Raw genomic sequence first — 1,013 nt, 5'->3', positions numbered from 1 at the left:
GAAGTTCCTCCTCGTCTCGAAGAAATGGGCATCCATGATCCGCTCTAAAAAATTCAATGTTGATTACTTGAGCCTATCGATGACAAGGCCTCGAGTGATGTTCATGGTCGAACGAACTACATCACAACCACCCGAACCTACGATGTTGTGGTTTGACAATGTTTATAAAGAGCAAACAGTTTTAACCGAACCACCTTATGATGAGGTGTTGTTTCACTCTGTCTATCAAGAGGAGGAACCATTGTTGTCGTCTGGACAACAGCAGTTGCGTATTTCTCTACATTCAAGCAATGATGTTTCTCAGCCCATCCGAGGTTTGATCTGTCTTAAGTTACGAACTAAGCTTGCCATTTGCAATCCGGGTACGAAAAAGTTTCAGGCTTTACCGGAGATCCAAGCGCCTAAAGAATCCTTCATAACCAGATTTCTCGGATACGATGAAGCTACAAATGCAGTCAAGGTGTTATGTATCACGGAGTCTAGGTCATTACCCAAAACTAGGGAATATCTAGTCTTGACGGTGGAGTCCGGTCAAGAAGAATCTTGGAGATCGATCAAATGTTTATATGAACATGATCCAGTACAACTTGGTGAAGGAATATGTAAAGGAGGAGTTTTGTACTATGGAGCTTATCGACCTCAATCCGATGAAGCTCAGTCCAATAGTGACAAATTAGTGCTCATGAGCTTCAATGTGAGTTCTGAAAAGTTTGCCGTCATTAGATATCCTGATTATGATTCCGATTATACAACTTGGAGATTTGTGTTTTACAACAAGAAAATTGCCTTAGTGGATGACTTTGACTTTGACAAAGACGTGAATGATGAACCGAACTTGGACAATGAAGCTGTGAATGATGAGCTGAATGGGACTAAAGATTTTCATATAATTGTTTTGGATGAAAGTACGCAACAATGGGAGAGAACCCCCATAAAGATTCTTCATTGGGAAGAAGCTGTTGGAGAGAAGGAATTTTATTTCCAAGGTACCATTGGAGAAAACGAACTTGTTT

At 40.7% G+C, this 1,013-nt stretch overlaps 1 protein-coding gene across 1 annotated transcript; it reads left to right on the top strand.

Moving 5' to 3' along the window:
• Window positions 1-6: 6 nt before the first annotated feature.
• Window positions 7-1,009, top strand: LOC104774424 (putative F-box protein At1g70970; the record flags this gene model as incomplete). Its single annotated transcript, XM_010499032.2, has 1 exon — window positions 7-1,009. A coding segment is annotated over exon 1 (975 nt), but the record flags the coding sequence as incomplete, so codon positions are not given.
• Window positions 1,010-1,013: the final 4 nt, after the last annotated feature.

The sequence above is a fragment of the Camelina sativa genome, unplaced genomic scaffold, assembly GCF_000633955.1.
Source record: "Camelina sativa cultivar DH55 unplaced genomic scaffold, Cs unpScaffold02801, whole genome shotgun sequence".
In the NCBI taxonomy this organism is placed as follows: domain Eukaryota; kingdom Viridiplantae; phylum Streptophyta; class Magnoliopsida; order Brassicales; family Brassicaceae; genus Camelina; species Camelina sativa.
Note: the sequence above shows the minus strand (reverse complement) of the source record. Positions and strands in the feature narration are given on the sequence as shown.